The 22,232-nt window shown below is 35.5% G+C and overlaps 2 protein-coding genes across 3 annotated transcripts; one reads left to right on the plus strand and one right to left on the minus strand.

The window, feature by feature from the left end:
- Positions 1 to 3,858: 3,858 nt before the first annotated feature.
- On the minus strand, positions 3,859 to 10,890 carry LOC112179061 (ubiquitin carboxyl-terminal hydrolase MINDY-1). Its single transcript, XM_024317372.2, has 12 exons — positions 10,533 to 10,890; positions 9,335 to 9,453; positions 9,131 to 9,237; positions 8,964 to 9,051; positions 7,079 to 8,165; positions 6,875 to 6,929; positions 6,676 to 6,757; positions 6,421 to 6,501; positions 5,610 to 5,714; positions 5,480 to 5,529; positions 4,910 to 5,039; positions 3,859 to 4,367 (listed from the first exon to the last, which is right to left on the minus strand). Exons 1-12 carry the CDS (start codon positions 10,696 to 10,698, stop codon positions 4,284 to 4,286), a joined length of 2,154 nt encoding a protein of 717 aa, XP_024173140.1. The 5' UTR covers positions 10,699 to 10,890; the 3' UTR covers positions 3,859 to 4,283.
- A 2,850-nt stretch (positions 10,891 to 13,740) lies between these two features.
- Positions 13,741 to 19,958, plus strand: LOC112179062 (agamous-like MADS-box protein AGL19). 2 transcript variants are annotated; one of them, XM_024317374.2, is made up of 7 exons: positions 13,741 to 14,293; positions 17,585 to 17,681; positions 18,306 to 18,367; positions 18,477 to 18,576; positions 18,686 to 18,727; positions 18,852 to 18,893; positions 19,394 to 19,958. In XM_024317374.2, the coding sequence occupies exons 1-7, from the start codon at positions 14,109 to 14,111 to the stop codon at positions 19,553 to 19,555; spliced, it is 690 nt and encodes a 229-aa protein (XP_024173142.1). In that variant the 5' UTR covers positions 13,741 to 14,108; the 3' UTR covers positions 19,556 to 19,958. The 2 variants fall into 2 exon arrangements, with proteins under 2 accessions (XP_024173142.1, XP_024173143.1); XM_024317375.2 differs by having other exon boundaries at positions 13,746 to 14,293; positions 17,594 to 17,681.
- Positions 19,959 to 22,232: the final 2,274 nt, after the last annotated feature.

A 22,232-nucleotide genomic window follows, 5' to 3' on the forward strand; every position in this document is an offset into this window, starting at 1 on the left:
CAATTTATTTAGAGCAACTCTAACAGATTCCCTATATTTTGATTTTTCTCTACTTTAGAGAAAAATAAGTCTCTTTTGCTCCAACAGATTCCCTATAACTATCCATATTTTAGGGAAAGTGAGGAAAGAGAAAACCAAATTCCTTATATTTACAGCAAACTCTAAAATTTTAAGGAAGAATATGGAGATTTGTTGGAGTTGGAGAAGAAAAAGAGGCTAAAGCTTTGACTTTTGCTTCCCTATAATACAGAAATTATAGGGAAGCTGTTGGAGTTGCTCTAAGACAATTTCAGTTACCAAAAGAGTTGGGGGTGCCATATAAGCACAAATATATAAGAAATCTTCAATGCATCTGTTAATTAAACAAACTATAACATATAACTACATGATTTGGGGGGGTGCCAAGGCCACCTCAGTCAGGCCCTGGTGTAGCTTCACCACTAATTGAAACTCATATCTTATTTCCACCTATTCTTTTGTAGATTACGAATTTAATTTCCACCTTAATACAAGACTTTAATTTAGTAGTTATCCGATCTATTTGAGTTTCTAGTAGGCTCATGATTATTTTGAGTCATTCTCAATTTATTTTCAGTTGTTATTGTTAAGATTATTTTACGCACATACTTCCTTTTTCTTTTTTTCTTCTAATAATTAATAATCATATTATATATGAAAAAACATATGGTATTACATCATATCGGATATAAGAACATCACATAAACTATATAAATGTATAACTGAATTGAAAAAGTGGAAAACCAACAACACAGACCTAAGTGTGAGTTTCTAGAAGAACACAATACACCAAACATGGGTTTGCTCTTTTAGATTAGGTTGCATTAAGTTCTCCGGTGAAGGAGAAGAAACAATCCCTAATCTGTCGAGGAGTGAAGAATCTTGGAGTTGGTTTTGGACTTTTGGTTGCTGTGGATGTGGATCCTACGAGGAACAAATTGTCATGATCATTGTTTTCTCGAGGGTCCCCTCTTACCTTTAGAAAATTGACACACGTAGTGGGGGGTAGGAATGAGCAAACGGGGAATTCCCCCGCCCCCGCGCCCCCCGCTCCCGCCCCCGCGCCCAAATTCCCCCGCGCCCCCGTTCCCCGTCTGGGGATATTATCAGATGGGGGATTCCCTGCCCCGCCCCCGCGGGTAATGGGTTCCCCACCCCCGCCCCCGCACCCCGCATTGGTCTTTCTTTTTTTTTTTTTTCTATTTTCTATCTTTTCAGTTTTTTTTTCCTTTTCTTTTTTGACAAAAAATTATTTTTTTATTCTTTTTATTTTCATCATTGTTTTGGTCGATTGAGTATTTCAAATGTTTGAGACAGTGTTTAAGAAAAAAATTGTTTGTTTAGTCACGAAGAAGCAATACGTTTAAAACAAATATTTATTTCTATAAAACAATTTTCACAACCTGGCGATTAAATGTAAAGTAATAAAATCCCACTGCGTCTTCTCTCTTATTTCTATAAATCCCGCTGCGTCTTCTCTTTTTTTTTTTTTTTGGCAAAAATCCGGCTGCGTCTTCTCTAACAGCCAAAATCACAAATCACAATTATACGACAATCCAACGGTCTGATCCTCAAGGATCGCCTAGAGGATCATCTTTACCAATTTATACGATGATCCAACGGTCAGATCCTCACGGATTGCCCTTAGGATCATCATCTCAAAACTATATGAAGATCCAACGGTTGGATCGTCCCAGATCGCCATTAGAATCATCCTCACAAAATTATACGACGATCCAACGGTTGGATCCTCAAGGATCGCCTAGAGGATCGTCTTTTCACAATTATACTATGATCCAACGGTCAGATCCTCACGGATCGCCCTTAGGATCATCCTCTCAAAATTATACAAAGATCCAACGGTTGGATCGTCCCGGATCACCCTTAAAATCATCCTCACAAAATTATACGACCATCCAACGGTTGGATCCGCAAGGATCACCTAGAGGATCGTCTTTTCACAATTATACTATGATCCAACGGTCAGATCCTCACGGATCGCCCTTAGGATCATCCTCACAAAATTATACAAAGATCCAACGGTTGGATCGTCCGGATCGCCTTTAGAATCATCCTGACAAAATTATACGACAATCCAACGGTCGGATCCTCCCGAATCACTTTGAAGGTGTATTCTGGATGGGAAAGATAAATACCCCGTATAAGTTTTCTGTTTTTTTTTTTAGAATAAGAAAATTATAAAAATGCCCCATATGTTGGTTGGAAAATAATAGTTCTCAATTTAAAAAAAAAAAAAAAAAAAAAGATAAACGGGGACCCCGCATGGGTAATGGGAAACCCCGCCCCACCCCCGCACCCCCGCGGGGGAAATAAGTGCCCCCACCCCCGCCCCCGCACATGTGATGGGGAACCCCGCCCCCGCCCCCGCTTGACAAATGCGGGGAAAACCCGCGGGTACCCCGCCCCCCACCCCCGTTTGCTCATTCCTAGTGGGGGGGGGTTGTACGTAAGATAGCTCCTTTGAGACGTTTCTGCCAAGAACAACGGTAAAGGCGATGAATGTTACTCTTTCAGATGCACGCGTACACTAAATTTGGGTGATTCTTCTGTTCACTATCCAATGTAAACAAAATCGTGGATCAGAATCGATTTGGATGATGATGTACTAAGTCCTCAATTATGATAATTGCATGTTAAGATTTTGCATTACCAAAGTCTTATCAATGATCAAGATCCTAATTCACGTTTTGTCAAAAAGGGGCACAAGATTCTTAAAAAATTTAGGTTTTGCGAGTGTGATTCATCATCAATGTTAATCAAAGGAAACAGTAAATGGAGTGTCTAAGAGCATATCCGGCCAATTGGGGTTTCCGCTAGCTCAACTCTTTTATCAATGTTAATCAAGGGAAACAACAAATGGAGTGTCTAAGAGGCTAAGAGCATATCCGATCAATTGGAGTTTCCGCTAGCTCAACTCTTTAACAGTTATTCACATTGAGTAATCTGTAAAAAAAAAAAAAAATATTAATGTGGTTAGAGCTTGGATCTATTCCACTCGTGGTATGTATAACTGTTTTAAAAGTAAGTTTTTATGTTCAACCTATTATTTGTTTTCTGATTGTTTAAATAAAATTGTATAGTAGTTCACATTGGAAATTATTCTATACACCGACAGTGCAAGTGACCTAACTAATTAGTTGGACTTGACATTTATAACAAGTCCAACTAATTATGTAAATCTCAGGTTACAAAGACAGGAGCTGATCTGCTTTATTTGACGATCAACTTCTACAAAAACCTTTGTTTTACACGTAAAGATGCATCGAAAGGAGTCCCCAAAAAAACAAGCATTTCACCACACAAGCCATCATATTCAAATTTTGCTTTGGCATTGACACAACCACGTCATGATTATTGAAACTTCTAATACGTCCAACTTTATTAGCGTTGCTATGCATTGTTCTTTGGGCCTAGTTATGAAGAAATAAAGAGACGAGTTCCGTAAGAAGAAAATATTGTTCTTTGGGCCTAATTATGAAAAGATAAAGAGACCAGTTCCGTAAGAAGAAAATGCATTGTTCTTGGGGCCTTAGTTGTGAAGAAATAAAGAGACGAGTTCCGTAAGAAGAAAATGCATTATTCTTGGGGCCTAATCATGAAGACATAAAGAGACGAGTTCCGTAGGAAGAAAATTTGAAATTTCGGTAAAGGTCATAGAAATTAGGAGTCAGATGAGATGAGTTTGCGGGTGACAAATGACAACTCAATAAAATATTAAATTAAGACACAACCAACATTGCTTTTTGAATCCTCAACTATGCATCATAATTGTGTCATCACATTCACAAAACTGGAAAAAGTCCCTAGGTAGGACTGATGTAAAAGAAATAAAGAACCCAGGTTGAAAATGCATGGAGTCACTAAATTCAGAAGGAAAACATGCTACATCAGCTCGCATTTCGCAATGTTAATATCAGCCCGAAAAACAAAAGCTCACAAAGCTAATGAACTAGAGCCCATCACTGAAATCAGGTACTTCTTTGAATCTGTCAATGAGTTAGAACTGGGGCTTTATTCATCGTCCAACAACCTCATAGTCAATCTGGTTAGAAAAACTGCCAGGCTTGGGGGCTGAAGGGCCGAAGCAAGATGGCGTATATACTGACTGGACTCTATTTACAGTCAAGAAATTGTCATCTAAAAATCACATACAATCCTGAACATGGTGATTAATGCCATCAAATGTAATCGGAAAAAAAAACACCATTTACAAACACAGCCTTAAAACTGTTTGCTGCCTGAATTCACATAATGATACACTTATCCTTGGGCTTTTCAGGTCTTGGAGAAGAGGATGTTGTAGAAGTTCTGACATTATGTCTTGGCCCCTGCAAATTTTGAATTGTTGCTCTTAGATTTATATTGCAATACTGGAAAGAAAAATCCAAGTAAAACAAACATGCCATGATTTATAGCAGTCCAATCATAAAGGAGAGAAACATATTACTAGACAATAAGAAATGGTCAACGGTACTAGGCAGAACGGTAGTGTGAAAGTTGTGGGTTAGTACCCCTAGGTTTCTCTGGACCAGACAACCCAATATTTTAGCCAAGCAAAATTTAAATCACCGAGAATTGTGCAGTCTTTAAACAGTAAACTTTGCAGTCCAAGAATAGAAGGGCCTTGTCTGAATTTGAGTGGTTTCAAAAAGCTAGGGGAGAAGTATTCCGCATTCCATTTATACCGGAAACTCGAACAGGAAATCAGAGTCCATAAAACTCCCTTACACAACTTTTTTGAGAATCAAAGTCGATTCATGAAAACCCATATTAGTAACTGATATCAACACAACTGCTAGCAGAAAGCAGTTCGATCCTTCTTGAAAGTATAGCAATTAGGTCGAATAGATGATTAAGAAAGAACTTCTACCTGGGGACCTGTGACCATCCTTGAATTACCACTAATAGATGGTTGCTGCACGTTTTGTCGTTGCTGTTGTTGTTGTGGTTGCTGTTCAAACTCCTGTTGTTGCAGAGCAATTGCCAATTGCAGATCAGAACTGCCACAATATAGATTTAACAATGAGTACCTTTGAACTCAAATCGGTAAACCATAATTTAAATTTGCAAGTCTCTAAGTGCAGAAAGTATTATATATATATATATATATATAGAGAGAGAGAGAGAGAGAGAGAGATCTCGCCAATTAGTACCTTAAGAATCTCCGACTTTTTATTCTTAAAGACTTTTTAGCACATATTTTTCCTAAATTGCAACGTGTAAAGAAAAAGCTACTTTGATTGAAATTTCAATTCATATCTGTGGACATGACTTAAGCTGGAACTAAATATAATTCATTCAAATAATTTACTTGGTGCTAAATATGAATAAAAGAAAGATAAGCTTGCAACATGTGCTTTAAGTGACACACGGTAAGCAAGCAATCAAGTACTGGCAATATTGCTACATATTCGGAACTACGGCAAATGAATATAATTACTTTAGATCGAAGCCTGCTGAAGCTGCACTATCAATGCTCGCAAGGTAGTCCTGAAACATGTGATTTCAAATTAGTATCTTGGAAGCAATTATAAACATGCCTAGATATTATGAATAAGAGCAATGCATACCGCAGTGCTGGTAACAGCATTATTTTCATCCCAATTTTCATTTGATTGGCTTTCAACTTTAAATTCCTTGAAGTTGCCAGTCATGAACAATGTATCTCCATTCACCTGAAAAGCATAGGGAATGCAATTATGATACTGGAGACAAGAAAAATGTAAAAAACACACACCAGGACAATATGCATACAAGTACTTTGACCATCAAGGAACCCACTGTCTTAAGAGCATCTCTCTTGATTTACCACCAACATACTTGACCAAAATCTTGTGAAATTAGCAGAAAATCAAATGCCAAAAGAAGAGTTCTGGTTTCTGACACAACTACAACACCAAATCTGTAACCAATAGCAGCATCCTCACCTATTATACTTATACTTTAAGCTCCTACTAAAAGTCTTTTACTTTTTGCAAATATCAATTAGTATTGAAAAGCTGTTGTTTCCTCATATGGTTGAATGCGATTAGGAGGGGTAGTGGGCCAGGTTTCACGCAATCTAACGCCAACTGGTAACAAGTAAACCAAGCCCACCCACCTAATCAAAACTGTATTGGGCTGGATTGATAATTGGCATTTAAATCTTTATATATAAGTTTCAATTGGGTTGGTCACGTCGCCCCGGTTGGGCAGGCAAATGTCCACCCCTAGATACACCAAGCATCAAATGCAATGGGAGAACGCAAAAAGGTATGCAAGAGATCAAAATAATGCAGTAGTACCTCTATCTACTTTTGACTGTGGGATAAAATAGTGGCCACAATTTGAAGACTAATAACAGAATCCTTGACAAAGCAACAAAAAAATTACTGAGTTTACCTCATTAAGCTTTTCCCACACCAAATCATGCTGATTCAGGTAACCCTGATCAGTAGCCAAAAGATAAAGCTCTCCATTGATCTGCATATTGAAACGAGATGGTAAATATTTCGCATAGAAGTTCAAGGGCTAGAGAAAAATATTTACTTATATTTTATTAGGAAAAAGAAAAAATAGGGTGTTTTTCAATTAACTTTTCACCATAATTAAGGATTCTTGGCAATATTAATAGTTAAATTTCCAGATCATACTGACCTTAAACATGGTACTGAAGTGGTTGTTTCGAAAGAAAACACAGAGCTCCCGCTCTTTAAGGCCCTCTTGTAAGCAGAAAAGGCTGTACAAATCATCATAACAGATTAACCGGGAACGCATCACAGATTCACAAGAATAAAGTTACAAAACAATAAATAGATAAAAAATTATCAAACAGTAAGCCAAGTAGCCAACATACCCGTAGAAAGTCAATTGACTAGCATTGTTCTTCAAAAAATTCCTGATCAATTCCCCTAAATTTAATTGGCAATTGGAACAGGAGACATTTTAGATTAGTGTATCAAAACCATTAACCGAACATGAGTTAACAAATATCGCAAATGAACTAGAAGCAAGATGAAGAAATAATCATCCTTCTCTTCTCATATGGTAGAAAACTCACCTTCTTGTGGAGTGATTTCATCCTTTGACCTTGCATCTAGCATCCCTTTGTCTGCTTGCTTTGCAAGCACTGCCTCACCTTCATATACAGGCTCTCTTTGTTCAGAAACAATTGTGCCTGAGTCCAAAATACGTTCCTCTCCTTCATAGATGGGCTCACTGCCTTCACCACTTGATGTCAAAGTTTCCGATTCATCAATTTCCAGCATTCTGCCACTAGATGAATCTGAACCCACATTTGAAGCAGATAAGCAAGAAACCTCTGTCATATTGCTCCCAATTTGCTTATTTATTTCTACAATTCCATCGGCATTAGTCGCAAGCTTGACCTGATCCTCAAATTTTTCACCCCCTTTTGAAACATCTGTATGGTTCTCATCTATGGATTCATTATTTCTCTCAGGACTAAAAGAAATTGCACCTTTAATCTGGTCTGATTCGTTTCCTGTGCTTTTTGTAACCAGATCCTTAGGAAGATCTTCTGATTTCACAGAAGTTCGCTGACCATTATTGTTCACCTCAGTCGTCTCCAACCGGGATGAACATGCTGTTTGCCCTGAAGCAGTTTCAAAAGATATCAGATCACTACTTTCGTTCCTGGGGGCAATGTTATCTGGTACAGACAGTTCTGACTGATGAGAATTACTGCATTCAGCATCATGTTTTTCGGATTTATCTGCAGAACCTACAAGCATAACCTTCTCAAGATGAGTACTTTCATCTGAACTAACTAACAGAGGCGGTGTGTCAATACTTGCTGCAAATGGATCACCCACTGCAGTCGGAAGCTCAGCCTCAGACATTTGTAAAGCCATCAGCAACTCTGCTTCTTCTTCACGGTCTCCTTTCCTTTCCTTTGGTTCATCAGAAGCTGAATGTGGAGACTCATCAAAAGATCTAGTTTTAGAAAGGCTTGGGGAAGGTACACCAAGTGTTGCAGTTGTTGCAGCAACAAAATCAACACAATCTTCTTGAGGAATATTCTTCCCCTTAGACTCACTCTCCATATTTTGTGTTTCCAGTGCAACAAGCTCCCCCGTAAGAGTGTTATAGGACTTCGACCCAATTGCATTAGCAGCCTCATGGTCCTGGTAAATATGGGGAGCAAACTGATTATTAAACTAAAGGCCAGTATGTACATACCAGATGGCATAAAATGCATCAATCAGGACAATAAAATTCTATATCATCGACTGGAAATAAAAAGTAATAAGATATACATGCATTATAGCCTACTGACAACATGAATGTATGTTTTCTAACATCAAAATAACTTGGTTCCAAAAAATGCAAATTAACACAATAAAGAATCTGAGTAATATACTTGAATCACTAACAAGATGCCCCAAAAGAAACTATGGTTATTAATGAGATACACCTACAAGATAAAAAGCATTTAAAAGTGTTTATGTTGTCTATACACTCCAGAAGTTCTCAGAGATCAAATCATCCAATCAGGCATGCACCTTTTGCTTGATTAACATTTTTAATTTGAATTAAACAACCTAACAGTAAATGTGTATGCTCCAAACTTGAAAGAATCTTGAGTTGGCTGATTCAATTTATTTCTGGTTCAAGATATTGTTTGGAAAAATTTCAGAATCAACCCCCTCCCCTTGTAGGATTTTAATATACTTGCCAATTTCAGTGATTTACTTTCCTATGCGACTAGGATAATACTCTATTTCACATTTTGGTGGTTATGATAATATTATTCTCTCCCCAGTGTCTCAATATTTATTTTACGTGAGGCCAATATACATGAGAGATAACAAGTAGCAAGCCTAGAATGTGCTCAAATTCACCAAGAATCAGCAACCTTCAGATTGCAATAAGAAAAGTGTTTTACTCATGCCAAGTAAGATTTGAGAACTACAAAAACAAACCTGGGGATCAACTATCCAGCCATGATATAGTGGGATGTCTAACAGATCAAATATTGCACATTCTGGAGTAAACTCAAAATCACTTATCCTGCAAGTATGAAGTAAACTTCAATGAAAAATCACAAAGTATATCATCTTAATAAACTATGGAAGAAAATAAAGACAACCTTCTGAATTTTATGTTAACATCGATTCCGGTTGCAAGTCGAGGGAGTAGATCGATAGCATCAGCTATATTCTGCTGTTGGTTTTCTACATAGCCAGCATCTTTATTCTACAGAATGACAAGAATGTTGTTAATTTCAATTTACACTGATAAAAAACAAGAAAAGTAAAAAAAGTGATCATGAAAGCAAATTACAATTTATTACATCAATATTACTGTTAGAATCAATTAATCTTTCAGCAACGAGTGAGAGTAACTTTTCTTGAGAGACTTCTGTAGTGTCTGCACTCAAATTCAGGTTGTTTCTCAGGGAGAGAACATTACCTGCAAGAAACCACAATATAAACTGATATTAGTAGGCACGCATCAGTCTCCTGCAACAAAACAATAATCCAGGTATGCATACCTTTCCATATGTGCGCGTAACAGCATCATTCATGTTCAACTTAACAAGCAAAGACATAATATGCAAGCATGAATGAAATCTAGATTCCTAGTTTCCCTGCTGTAATGAATGAAATATAGATTCCTAATTTCCCATTTTAAGTTTATCACCTAGACCAGTAGAGTTGTAATTGAATTTGGGCCAACGAATTCAAACTGTTGCTCTTTCTTAGAAACCAAAAGATAACATAAAACCTGAAACACAAAAACTTTGACATTTATCTCCTCAGATTTCTAAGCAACCAAAAGCTAACTAGGCACATGATAATTCAAAATGGGAAAAATTAAAATAATCACCGAGTAATTAGAGAAACATAAACAAAGTAATAGCATAAAAACTTGTTTTTCTCCTCGATAACCTGCCGAAATAGTCTTTCAATCCAACAGTCACACCAAACTGAGTTATATACCAACATGAAACAAACGGACTAACTTAAATGAATCCTCCCTATCTAACCAGTTTAGAACCCTGCAACACGACCACACAACTAACAAAAACCAGAATCACTCTAACCAACAAAGAAGCATAACATCTAAACACCACACATTTGATAAGGGATCAAAACATTTATGCGAACTCCTTTAGTTTGTCTCGATTACCAACACAATTGACCATCATAAAACCCCAGTACAAGTTAGAAACTAAAAACAGAACCTTCCAATCTCAAATTGAAAGAAAAACAGATTAATCGCAGCGATCAACTATCCATTTCAGCAGCAAAATTAAACTAAAAAGATAAACAAGAACAGAGATTCATACTATTAGGTGATCAAGCCAAGTTTCACATCCAAGAAAGCTGGAAAACTAATCAAAATTCGAATCCAACCACTCGGTAACTCCTTCTCGGAATCAAAAATCGCTAAAGATTCGAATCCCTCGCTCATTTTCGTCCTCGGAAATCAAGCAATCAAAATAAAAAAAATCGAAACCCTAAGAGAGAGAGAGAGAGAGGAATTACAGATGGCGAGGAGAGGGCAGGGACCATTGTCGTTCTGGAGGACGATAGGGGCGGTGCGGCCCAAGAATTGAATGAGCTTGGTCTTGTGAAGACAGTCTTTCACTGACTGTGGCTGCTGCGGTGGTTCTTGGCTCTGCTGCGGTGGTTCCTCCTCCGACGAAGCCATGGCTACCCTGTAGAAATTGATCAGTACCAAACTTATTGATTTTTTCTTGTGCTTTTTTTTTGCCGAGAGAAAAGAGGGGTTCTGATGAGAATTTGCAAGTTTTGGTTTAGTTTGACGGAAACGCCCAGAGTATCTGAGCAAGTACAAATTCTGTTTCACACCCAAACAAAAACAGAAAAGTAAAAGTTCGTAGCAAATTAGATGTTTATTATGAAAAGTTGATTATAAAACGATCCAACATTCTCTAAAATCCCCACTAAAAAAACAAAGTTTCTAAAAAGTAATGATAAAAAAAAAAAAATACGATTCAACCATCCAGCTGGGAACATTACCTTTAGGTTGATGATATAAACATTTAATTTAAAAAATAAATTATTATTGCATGTTGGTATCGTAATAAAATGATTAAGATTAAGTAACCGGATATGATAACAGTTTTGACCGCACACATATTTTTGTTTGAACATGTCAATGTTATTGATGCGTTTTTTTTTATTATTATTTTTTTATGAGAATGAAAAGTGCACTCTGATTTGTTTTTTTGCAAGGCCGATTTCAGTAATGATTAGCTCAACGTTATTAGTTATCGCATATCGTGAATTTATGCTCGTGTAATATGGTGGCATGGTGCTTGTACGAGCTTCATCATGTAGTTGTCAGGACTAAGTTTTGGGTTGTGATTTTGATAGATAAACTGTATTATTGTAAGTGATAAACTTTTGTACTCATGTAACTTCTTAACTCTTTGTTATTTAGTAATGCATGAAAAATTACAACTTAAAATCTCTAATACAACCTATATTATGAAAATTAAAATTGAAGGCATTTGCTACAGTGGTAGAGCTCCATTTCAGTTTCCAAGTCCTATTGAATGTCCCAAATTTGCTAGAGAATCAGCTACAAAGTTTTATTCCCGTCATTTATGCTTGAAATCAATATCTTCAAATTGCTTCGCTAGCCGCCTGATATCATGCACAAGGACTCTTATATGCCATGGTGTTGTGATACACTGATATTGGTGTTGATGCAGTCAATTAGGATATTTGAATCACCCTCCACTTTTATTTTTGTAAGACCATGGAGAAGAGCAGCATGAAGTCCAGCTCTAAGAGCAAGAGCATCTGAAGTAAGAACATTTGTAATTCCAATCTTTTTTAAAGAGGCTATAACAGGAGTACCCCGATCATTTCTTATAAAAATAACAAGAGAGTAACTTTTCGTTGTTTGATGAAGTGAATGAAAGATTCTATCAAGTACATACACAGCGTTGAATTTACCTTGCTAGAGCAGAAGAAAATCTTTTTTTGATACGATTGAGCAGAAGTAAATCTTTGGTTCTGAACAGGCAAAGTACTAGTGTGTGCTGGCAATCAATAATGTCAACGCTGGCCTGACTCCAACTTCTATACTGGCCTCTTTTTCTGGGCCTCTCTTTGGAACAGTTTAGGGACCATTGGGCCAAGAACATGTTCTGAGCTGGGGGTCCAAGCCATGCATCTGGGTAAAATGGACCCGACATATTCATGCAGGACCCTAAAAGGGTTTCTGAGAAAAACGTAGCTTGATTAGGGGGCCCTAATCGTGCTTACGCACTTGATAATGAAGCCTATGTGTAAAAAGGGTAAAAGTACATCAAATCATCGATCTAGATCCGGGAACCTACCAAGGACTGAAGAGGTTATATTCTTCTGACTTTAATTAACTAGGTGGTCTATATAAAGACTAACATGACAGTATTCCCTTTGCTTTACCAAAAAAAATACTTATGGTTTCGTTCCCTATATCACTGATTCGCTTTCCTAATCCATTTTATCTTATATGGCAATTTCTTGCATTGTAACCGCTTTAATCATATGTATATTTTCTTTTCTTTAGAATGTAAATAATCAAACTAGTCGCGTAGATGATTTGTTAGTTTAAACTAATTTGTTCAACGAAACAGAGCAATGATACTATTTATGGATTCGGCAACTAAGTCTATACCTTCTTCTCATGATTCGCTTCTTCTTTTCTTTCTTCTTTTAATATTCTTTTGCATGAAGTAGCTAGAGTGATTCCTTCTTGCGTAAAACTTTTCATCTTCAGTTGACACATTATAATGAAAATAAAGATCAGATGGGTCACCAATTAGCGCATTAATGCTACAATTTTTGTGGTTTCTCGATTCTTTTATTTGTCTATCTATTTCTTTATTTTCTCCCGTTAATCTCGCCCGTTGTTAAGGAAAAGCATTTTGTGCCTTTAAACAACATCAAGTTGCCATCGATCTGTATCTCTCCTTTTCCTTTACCAAAACCGAATCTGTATCAATATATATATAAAACTACAACTACCAATTTGGTGCCCAATAAAAAATTTATATTTCATTAATTGAAGTCGTTATTCTAGTATATTTTCTTTTGCGACCCATAATAAATCTTTTTTTAATGACAAGGATAATACCCCAATTGGTAGAATAGACCTTGTAGTGAAGAACAATCGCATTTGAAATGCAAACCAATTCATGGTCAAGATGAAAAGGATTGGGGGGAAGGAAAATTAATGCTCTTGTGGTCCAATTTCACTTCCCTTCGAGCAAAAAGAGAGAAAAAAACTGACACCACCATCATCATATAAGCGGGAGCCACGTGACACAACACTTGGCAAGGTCCTATTAGGCACTCTTTCAAACTCAGACCGTACGGAAAAATTTTAAAATATCCTGGCCCTTCGTACGGACACCCCATTTAATAAAAAGAGGAAGTCTTTTTTTACCGTGCCTCAAATTTACCTGCAACTCCCGGTCCGAATATTTACTGGCAACCGACAGGAATGTTCGCTGTTGACGAGGGCAAAGCACCGCCATGCCGTCCCCAAGAGCCACCGGCCACAGAGGTTGTCAGTAACTTTAGGCACGTGTCACCACCAGACACACGCGTGGAACGGGACCCTTGTGTACCTCCACTTTCCACATTGGGTGAATCAAAGAGTGAGTGCCTTAACATGTGGTAGGCATCTATTCCCTATTTTCCTAGCTAGTTATAGTTTTCTATTATTTACCAAAACAAGAAAGAGATTTCAGATTGGGTTGATGGTCTCCTTTCCTTTTATACTTCTTTTGGTTCTTAATTCCCACAAGAGCAAAAATACCCTTCTTTTTATGCCATAGGGTTCTTCATAGTCTTTGAGCTAAAAAGGGCAAGGAAATTAGGGCAAATCAATCGGTTCTCTCTCCCTCTTCCTCTCTATATCCTCCCTCCTCATTTTCTTCTCTGTAAATTTAGGGTTTCTGGGATTTCTTCTCTTCGCTTACAATTTTGTTAACCCCGTTTCTATTTTTGGAAACCTTTTTCTTGCTTTTGTCGCCTCTGCTTGGTCGGATCAACTTGACCGATCTGTCAGGTTTGACTAGAGATTTTCCGGCTCAAACAATGGTTAGGGGGAAGACTCAGATGAAGCGGATAGAGAATGCTGCGAGCCGGCAAGTGACCTTCTCGAAGCGAAGGAATGGACTGCTGAAGAAGGCCTTTGAGCTCTCGGTTCTCTGCGATGCTGAAGTTGCACTCATCATTTTCTCCACCAGAGGGAAGCTCTATGAGTTTTCGAGTTGTTCTAGGTACGTTCAAGAAATTAAACCCTTCAAGTTATTATCAGAAGTTGAAGAAAATCGAAGAACAGTACCAATTGAAGTGGGTACCCAGATAGATGATTTCTTGTTTTGTTTATTATATTTTGCTTTTAGATTCATAAAAGCTGTTTACTGTGGGTAGTGCAGCAGTAAATCACTATATAGGCAAGTATGATTTCTAAGGCCTTAAACGTCTGAGGGATTCATAAAAAGCTGCATAAAATCTTCTCCCTCTTTCTGCACCCAGATTGTCTGCTGGTTTTGTCTTCTGGTTGAGATTTGATTGGGGTTTACTCACTGTCATAGACTCATAGTTTCATTAATTCATGAGTATAGTTATTTTCAGAGGTCCCTTGCTAGCTATAGTTAAATCGACCTGTGCTTATGCAGAAGGGGGGGGGGGGGTGACAAGTTAATAATTAAAACGTGTCAGTATAGGTTTATTTGCACAGGAAAGAGGATTTTGATATTTTCTGTTTTACTGATTATACATACCAGTTTCAATCTCCTTAAGGACAGTCTAAGCGTTTATGAAGTTAAAGTTTTGGTAAGATAGAATATCCGAGAGGCAAGAGGTGTGTCGTGCATTTGTGTTTCTTTTTATGAATTTTGTTTATAAATTCAGATCATATGGTAACTGATTTCAACCAGGGTGAAATAACTGATAAATATAATAAAATTTGGAATCTTGGTCACTATCTGAGGCACTATCTCTGAGAAAAAGGCTGAATACACTAGTTCTTTGCTCTGCCTTTGTGAAATTTAATTATGTATGGTGTACATAATGTTCTATTACCAAATTAACCAAGTATATATAGTTATTATTTTCATAAAAATGTTCTACTAATGCAAAACATTACTCGTTTTTGTACCCCAACACACTGTCTAGTAATTAAGAGAAAGTTCTGCTTACATATAGACTATGTACATTTACTTGACCCGTTTGTTTTTTTTTGTTTTGTTGAAAATGTGAAATTACTATTGAACAAATAAAAAACATGAGTTTACTTGACCCGTTCGTTAGCTTTCACATTTTTCTTTTAGAACTTACTGTTTTTAACATCCAAATGGAGTACTTATCAAAAAACATACAAATGGAGTAAAAATGACTTTTAGCTAAAAAGTCCTGAACCCTAAGAGCATCTTTAGCAAATTCTCTATTTTGGCTCCTTAGTTATTTTAGAGAGCATGTTTAGTTTTTTATCTATTTAGCAGCTGCACTAGATTCTTAGAGTATCTTTAGCAGACTCTCTATTTTGGCTCATTACCTATTTTGGAGAACATATTTAGCTTTTTATCTATTTTAGTAGCTGCACCAGACTCCTAAGTGACTCTCTATTATAACTTTTAGCTATCTCGCTCCTAAATATAGAGAACGAGATGCGGCTCTCTATAATTCAAAACATTCATTTTAAGTTATTTTATGTAATTTATAAACACATTTAAACTATTTAATCTTCATTAAAAAAATAATATAAATTCAAAACTAGTTAAAATAGAGACCATTGATGCAGACGTAATTCTAAAGTGGATAGCTAAAATGACTTTTTAGCTACTTTAGCTAAAATTTGACTAAAAAATGGCTAGCATTACTAAAGATGCTCTTAAGTGGCTCTCCATTATAACTTTTAGCTATCTCGCTCCTAAATATATAGAGCGCGATTAGACTCTCTATAATTTAACATTCCTTTTAAGTTATTGTATTTCATTTATAAATACATTTAAACTATTTAATCTTCATTAAAAAATAATTTTAATTTAAATTTGGCTGAAATGGAGAATACTGATGCATATGTATTTCTAAGGTGGCTAGCGAAAATAACGTTTTAACTATTTTGGCTAAAATTTAATCCAAAAATGACTAGTATTGGTAAAGATGCTTACTAGGCCACTCATTTTTTTTAATCTAAATTTGTACTTAAAACAAATGGATTGCTTTTTCAAGGTCTCAATACGTACGTTAGAATTACTGTTAGCCACACACTTGACGGGGTATGAGAGTGGAGATTGTTATTTAGAGAATATGATTGGTTAAGCTAGTGTTTTTCATTATTTTTTATTTTTCTGTTATTTGTGATTTGTCCTTTTACCATTTATGATTAATTTGATATTTAAAGCAATTTATTATATGAGGGGCATTCGCGTTAAAAACGTCTATTTTATTGTTGACAAACCTTCTCTTTTTTTGGACAACTCTAGTTTATAATAAGACTTAGACTCTTACTCTTAATTAATCAATGTTGAGAAGTGCATATTGCTCAAAGGACTTGTCCCGTCTGAATAACGAGCATATTGAGTTTGTTTCTTTTTTTTTCCTTTCCATATAGCATATTGAGATTAATCTTCTAATGAATTGCAAGTTAAAGAACTTGAGAGTTTTATGAAATGTAATTAGATAAACATAAGAAAAAACATGTATAGGTTCTTTTTTGGAAAAAAAAAAAGAAGCTACATGCATTTGGAATTATACTCGCATATTATTTATTGTCTATTCATTTTCTTTATAATTAAGATAGGATATGATGTTAACCAATCTGTTAACATGTACAAATCATGGAAAAAGGAGTTATGTGTGATAACTAGATGCATATTTTTATACAAAGCTAGTACGGTTCAGGTTGGACAGATTCAGTTCGTCCATTGGTTTAAGCGAGTTAGATACCTTAAAGACCATCAATTTCGTTGAAATTTTGCAGAGATGATCTATACATTAGTACCTAAAAACTGAACGATTGAGATGTGGATATGCGACCGAAAAGTGACCCTAAACCCTAACCTCGCTCTGAAATTTCAAAGCGAGGATGCCTCGCTCTGGATAGGATCTGTATATATATATAAGCCTGTTCTAGAAAACCTCCTAACTTTAAAAATTTGAGAATATTTACTACTTTACACTAATATATGACCTAATTCAATGATTTCAACTATTGATAATTTATATTCCTATATAGGAATTGTGTCTACAAAAAATCAACCAAATTCATAATCATTTGGTCATTCAAAATTGTGTATACATTGTTCTGTCAAATAAAATTAAAACTAACATTGTGCTAATCAAATAGTTAAACATTTCATGATTTGGCTAAATTTTTGTAGGATTCATATGTGTGTATGTAACTTGAGAACGAACGGTTTAGATTATTAAAATACATGCCAAAAATAAAAACATCTTCACATTTCAAGTTTATGGAGGTCCTCTCTATATCCCCCTTCCATGTATGTGTGTGTGTGTGGTTAATAGCATTGTTTTGATGTATTTTCATGTTGATGTGCTTGGAGTTGCTTCAGTTTGAACAACACAATAGACCGTTTTCAAAAGAGAGTGAAGGATCAAGGCCTCAGCGGTAAAGCAGTTCAAGATCACGATCATATGGAGGTAATCCAACAGCTGGACACGCACCAAATATTTCCTTAAAAAAGCCCTTGTTTTTTTTTTTTTGAAGGGGAGGTAGGGGAAATAGATCCGCTAGCCTACGAAATATTATTGATAGCTGTAGTAAAGTGTCTCGGAGGGGACATACATATAGCCTGGACTCCGAGGAAAGTGTGGTTAATCTCACTTGAGACATGTAATCCAATGATTGGAACTTTCCACATTTTAGGTATTTTTTTAAAATTCAACCTTGCAGAAAAATCAGTATTCAAAATCAGAAATTCTTTAGCCATTTGATTACAGTAATTCAAGTTTTTATTTGGGAATTTCACTTGTCTACGAGGTTTAGATGACCAAAATAGTTTCCAATATGACTGATTTTCTCGTAGAGGCAATGCCTGATAGAGATCCAAAAGATGATCAGTTTCAATTAGCGAAGTGTGTTGCACATGTAGTTGCCATGGTGAGATTAACCGCACTTCTTCTTACTTTTCAGTCAACCAGCTTGCTTGGTAAGGCCTATGTATATGTAGATACTTGATAAACCATTTTCACGGAAAATTAAGCATGGCCTAGAAGTAACAAATTACTGATCAGTTTTCTTGAATTATTGGATTTGCATTGCAGCTTGCTAATGAAGACACCAGTAGCATGGCAAAGAGGATTGAGTTTATTGAATCTTCTAAAAGGTTAACTTTGATATTTCTAGTTTTTGAAGTTAAACTTATTCTAGCTCTATACTAATCCTGCAAGGTTTAAACATAATTAGTATACAAAAACTATTATACATGAATGCAGGAAGCTCTTAGGTGATGGTTTAGAATCATGTTCGATAGACGAGCTACAGCAGATAGAAAACCAATTGGAGCGAAGCTTAGCCAAAATTAGAGATAGAAAGGTACACATACATGGAGATCAAGTTCATTCTATTTAATAATATAATTTGTATATACCTTACTTCAACCATTAATCGTTACCACATATATTTCTCCGGTCCCTATAATTAGAACCTGATGCTGAGGGAGCAGATAGAGCTGATGAAGGAAGAGGTAAAACTGCTGTGAATATTCATTTTCACCTCATATTTGTGTGGTACTATTCTAATAAATGCTACTACATACAATATTGATTCCATTTGTTTTTTTTGGCATGATCAATAATCATGATGATCAGGAGAAAAGCCTACTCAAGCAAAATGTTGAGCTAAGGGAAAAGGTAATATCAAGCTTCTTTAAATTTTAAACTTCAAGATTGTTGAGAGAAGGTAAATCCTACATCATGGATCTTAATTGCCTTGCATATACCACAAGATCTAAATCTTGGTCGGGGAGCTTTATCTATTGCCTACTGGTTTTGGATTGGATTCATTCTTTAACTTCATTGGCCATGGTATATTCTAGGGCAGCTATATTTCCACGTGTTAGGAGCGACAGCCACTACATATATGCAAGTTTTGGCTTTGGTTGATCAGTCTCCAGGGGCGTATATACTACATGCACAGGCAATTGTGGTGCCTTACACCACAATATAAAAACATAATGTCTTGAGTCGATTTGGATGCTGAACTTAGTAGTAGTAGTCGATCTGGGGATTTTGGATGCATCATCTACAAAATCTTATCAGCATACTCTAAATGAACTGGACATATATGTGTAATCTTGACCTTAATTCGGTTAAAAAATTTGCACTCCATTAATTCCTATTTCATATTTCAGTGTGGCATGCAACCAATTGGTCCCCCAAACAATAGAGGAGGAGGAGAAGAAGATGAAGAGGATGATGTAGAAACCGAGAGCGAGACTGAAACTATGGAAGTGGAGACGGAATTATTCATCGGGCCACCCAAAAGACAAAGAAGTTCCAAGAAAATTCCCTAGGGTATGAACTCATATATTTATGATCGTGATCAATAAACATTGGTGACGATCCCTTTATATATCAAAAACAAAACATTGCGACTTCAGAAACCAGCTCCATTAACAGGTTTCCAAACTTCCTGATCAAATATATATGATCGTAATTTTGGGAGTGCACCAATATATAATAATTGTAAATCCAGAAAATTGCTTCTATATTTATTCATGGAATCATCTAGTTTGTTAAGGGAGTAACGGAGAATACAAAGGTGTGTGATTTATTTGTTTTTCTTGATCACCTGCTTCAGCTTAATTAATTGTAATTTGGAACAGCTGCTGCTAGCTTATGTATATGTATGAATAATGTGGGATTGGATTCTGAAAAGTTAAATGTCATAAAAAAAATTCTGTGAAGTTATGGTGATCTCGTATTTTTATTTTTACTTATTATAATTATTTTTTAATCCCAACTCCACCAATCTATAATATAAGTGAGATTTCAACTCTTAACTTTCTGCGATATTTAAACCAACTAACTAACAACTCACGAAATTACAAATTAAATTGATCTCATATGTTTTCTGTTCGGACTTGTGAATTTAGGAATATTTTCTAGGACTGTCACTTGGTTTGGTAATTACCAAACTAACTGAATACCAACCGATGTTTTGTGTTTGGTAAACTGATTTTTTGATAACTGAGACCGATAAAACTTAAATAGAAAATTACCGAAAAAGTTGGTTTGGTTTTTGTATATATCGAATCTATCGATTATCTAAATATTAGCTTTATATACTATAATTTTCAAGAAATAAACATAAAAAATTTCATAATAGTATGAACATTACTACATACACTAAATTAATAGTATATGTATTTTAAGTAATCTCACCAAAGATGGTTAAAGAACCTAGTTTTATTGAAAATGACTCAAACTTGATGTCATATGTACAAAAGAAAGCTATAATAAGTAGATGAATACAAAGTTTATGACTATAAAATTGAAAAACCTATTACTTTTCATTCTAATTCATATTATAAAGAATTAGTAGTTCTAAAGTTGGTAACACTGAAAAGCAAAATACCAAATTTGGCAGACATGATTAAAAACTGAAACTTTTGGTTGATAATTGGTAGTTCAATTTCGAAACCAAAAGCTTTGATATTGAATTTGGTAATACCTATAACCGATTCAAACCGACTGAATGACAGTCCTAATATTATCACAGCTCTTATAAGAATTGGTAGACATGATTAAAAACCGAAACTTTGGTTGATAATTGGTAGTTCAATTTCGAAACCAAAAACTTTGGTATTGAATTTAGTAATATCTATAACCGATTCAAACCGACTGAATGACAGTCCTAATATTATCACAGCTCTTATAAGAACTATGGAAGCAGCACTTTAACTTAAGAACAAGTTTGGAAAAAAAAAAAACCATATGAAAATCCAAAATGCTGATAATTGGCTGGGAAACATATTATATTTCACTAATATTTGGCTCTTTCCAAAACAAAAAAAAAAGCATATCCTATATTTGGTTTAGTTTTAGTAATTATCGAGTGACCCATATGCTGATCTTTATCCCAAGAACCCAATCGAATATGCTATCACAAAATATCATAACATTTACCAACATATATATACCTAATACTCGTCGACACATATCCTGTCCAAACTCTCAAGACACTGAACAAGTTAATGATCATTCAGTCCGTAATGAGAATGATAAAATTTAAATAAACCATCCATGTGCTTGATATATTTGTATGATTAAGCCGTCTACAAGTCAACTGGTTGATTTTTTAAGGAGATGGACTTAAAATGATGATTTAGTACGTTTACCATTACAAGACATATATTATGTAATGTGAAATATAACAAGTTTGGAGGGACTATATGACAGTAGATATGTTCGAGCACAATTGTTGAATTAGGGTGGCTAAGTGTCGTGGCAGGTCACCAAACTAATTGAATCCGGTGACATAACTACTATCTTGGTCAAGAGTACTTCAGTACTTGTACTACACGAACAGTAAAAGTATAGTTTGGACCCCTTAATTGTCATGCATGATCGATTCAGAGTACTCTTGATATGATCTCAGGCCAAAAGAAGAACACATCTATCTAATCTTTTGTAGTTATGCCGTTGTGCGCAGGATCTGCTGGTCTCAGCGTTAGGTTGATTCCGATGGTTTCGTCAGACAAAAACTAAAGGTCTTGCCCAGAAAGAAAAAGAGAGAGAAACAAAAGAAGACTAAAATGTTGAAAGTTAAAGTGAAAAATGAGAATTGTGCTCTTTCATTATTTCTTTATTGAAATCAATTATAAAACACTGTTTCTCTCTTTTTACCTAACGGAATATAAATCTGTGAAAAAGAAGAAGAAAAAGAAATCTGGTATATACATATTATCTGTTTCTTTCAACAATTTTATGATGCATATGAGTTTCGTATCGCTTTTCATTCTTGTTCTAACTTCTATAGAAGTACTTAACAATAACCTTGTTCTAACCAAAAGAAGAATAAAATGCTGAAAGTTAAAGTGACAAATGACAATTGTGCTCTTTCATTATTTCTTTATTGAAATCAATTATAAAACATTATTTCTCTCTTTTTACCTAACGGAATATAAATCTGTGAAAAAAGGAATAAAAAGAAATCTGGTATATACATATTATCTGTTTCTTTCAACA

Source organism: Rosa chinensis, chromosome 7 (genome assembly GCF_002994745.2).
Source record: "Rosa chinensis cultivar Old Blush chromosome 7, RchiOBHm-V2, whole genome shotgun sequence".
Taxonomy (NCBI): Eukaryota; Viridiplantae; Streptophyta; class Magnoliopsida; order Rosales; family Rosaceae; genus Rosa; species Rosa chinensis.